Source organism: Halichoerus grypus, chromosome 7 (assembly GCF_964656455.1).
Source record: "Halichoerus grypus chromosome 7, mHalGry1.hap1.1, whole genome shotgun sequence".
Classification (NCBI taxonomy): domain Eukaryota; kingdom Metazoa; phylum Chordata; class Mammalia; order Carnivora; family Phocidae; genus Halichoerus; species Halichoerus grypus.
This window is the reverse complement of record NC_135718.1, coordinates 150690859-150693082: the sequence shown is the minus strand read 5'-3', so window position 1 is coordinate 150693082 and position 2224 is coordinate 150690859. Positions and strand designations below refer to the sequence as shown.

At 61.6% G+C, this 2224-nt stretch overlaps 1 protein-coding gene across 1 annotated transcript; it reads left to right on the top strand.

Moving 5' to 3' along the window:
* Positions 1-114: 114 nt before the first annotated feature.
* Positions 115-2045, top strand: KLHDC9 (kelch domain containing 9). The gene is made up of 4 exons (XM_036078887.2): positions 115-647; positions 903-1062; positions 1156-1354; positions 1621-2045. Exons 1-4 carry the CDS (start codon positions 130-132, stop codon positions 1785-1787), a joined length of 1044 nt encoding a protein of 347 aa, XP_035934780.1. The 5' UTR covers positions 115-129; the 3' UTR covers positions 1788-2045.
* Positions 2046-2224: the final 179 nt, after the last annotated feature.

Below are 2224 nucleotides of genomic sequence, written 5' to 3'. Positions count from 1 at the left end.
GGTAACCGGTGCTTTGCGACCTTCACTTTGCAGCGGTCGCGCTTCCGGTGCAGCGGCGGTTGCTGGGCGACGGCAGCGGGAGGCAGGGACCCGGGTGGTTCCCGGGGTAGAGGGGGGTGGGGGGGTGCCATGGCGCTGGCGGGGCCCCCGGGGGGCGCGGGCTGGACCTGGCGGCCGGTGGCTCGGGACGCGCTCCTGGCGCGGGCCTTCCACTCCTGCACTGAGCTGCGGGGCCGCTTCTACCTGGTGGGGGGCCTCCCGGCCGGAGGGGCGACAGAGCCGAGCGGCGACACAGTGGTCTTCGACCCGGCCGCGGGCCAGGCGGTGCAGGTGGGCGCCCGGGGCGGCCAGCGGCGCAGCCACCACGACGCGGTGCCCGTGGGCGGACGCTGGCTCTGCGTGGTGGGCGGCTGGGACGGGGCGCGCCGCCTGGCCACGGTGGCCGCGCTGGACACGGAGCGCGGAGTGTGGGAGGCGTGGAGCGCGGCCCCCGGCAGCCGCCCCCCCGCCGGCCTCAGCAGCCACACCTGCACCCGCATCTCCGACCGAGAGCTGCGGGTGGCAGGCCGGGAGGGCGGGACCCGCACTCAGCGTCGCTACGGAAGCATCTACACGCTGAGGCTGGACCCCGGCGCCCGCACCTACTGGTATGGCACCCCCTGCCCCAAACGTCTCACCCTCCCTTCATCCATGCTCTAGAAGAGCGACGGCTCGGCAGAACCGCGGGCACCCTGTCCACATCCCGACCCCCTTCCCCCGCATCCACCGTGACGAGAGCGCGAGCGTGCTCTCTGCCGGGATCACCCTCTTCTCCTCCGCCCACTGCGCCGTCCGGCCTCCTTTCTGGGCTTGCCGCGGAAGAAAGGCGCTGGGGCCCAGGCAGTACTTCTGCATCCCCACAGCTATAAGGAGGAGGGCTGCCACACAGCCTCCCGCTCGGGTCACTGTGCCGCCCTGCTCCGCACTCCCGGGCCCCACCCAGCTCACCAGCTGCTGCTCTTTGGGGGTTGCAACTCGCCTGAACCAGAAGTAGCTGGGCATTGGAGTCCGGGGAAGATTAAGGTATTATCTACTCACATCTTGCTGAGGGTGGAAGGGGGCTAAAATGGTGAGGCCCAAATCCCCCCCAGCCAACCCCTTCTTTTCTTCCGGAAGGAGGAACCACCTGCTGCCCCCCATTTGATGGAACAGCTTGCCAGGCTTGTGAGCACTGGGCAGGGGTCCCAGCAGGGGCCTCGGGGACTTCGGCATCACTCATGTTCTGTGGTGGGGCCCTTCGCTGTGCTGTTTGGTGGAGAAACTCTGACCAGAGCCAGAGACACCATCTGCAACGACCTCTACATCTATGATACCCGTGAGGGCTGGCTTGGTTAAGGAGGGGAGAAGGTGGGGAGAAGGTGGGGACACGGAAGAACCTGCAGGCGCAGAGAGAGGACGGAGTGATGGGTAGGGAGGAGCAAAAATTGACAAGTTAAAGGAATACACAGAATATTCAATGGTGAAGAGGGTCACAAATCAAGTGAGGAGAAAAAAGGCGGGCAAACCTTTGGTCTCGTGAGGAGCAGAAGCCCCACGGTGCCCAGATTCTCCTGCCTCACTGAGCACTTTCTGACCCAACAGGCAAGTCCCCTTCCACGTGGTTCCACTTCCCCTGTGCAGACCATGGGCTGAAACGCATGGGCCATCGGACCTGCCTTTGGAATGATCAGCTTTACCTGGTTGGGGGTTTTGGTGAGGATGGCAGGACACCTAGTCCACAGGTTTGCATCCTGGACCTATTTATCTAAAGAGTAGTGCCAAGACACAGCCTCTGGTTTGTCGCAAACTCATAAAACCATTACCACCAGAGCTATCCACCTCATTTCAAACGCTTATTAAATTTCAATCTGAGGGCGCCTGGGTGGCTCAGTTGGTTAAGCGACTGCCTTCGGCTCAGGTCATGATCCTGGAGTCCCGGGATCGAGTCCCGCATCGGGCTACCTGCTCAGCAGGGAGTCTGCTTCTCCCTCTCCCGCTCCCCCCTCTTGTGCTCTTTCTCTCTCTCACTCTCTCTCTCAAATAAATAAATAAAATCTTTAAAAAAAAAAAAAAATTTCAATCTGAGAGTCAACTTTGTCTGTGAATCTTTTCGGGGGGAGGGTAGTCAACAAGTAGCCACATCTTTATTTGCAAGGGAAAGGATAAAATATGGGACCTCCTCTGATATCATGAGCTATTAGCCTGC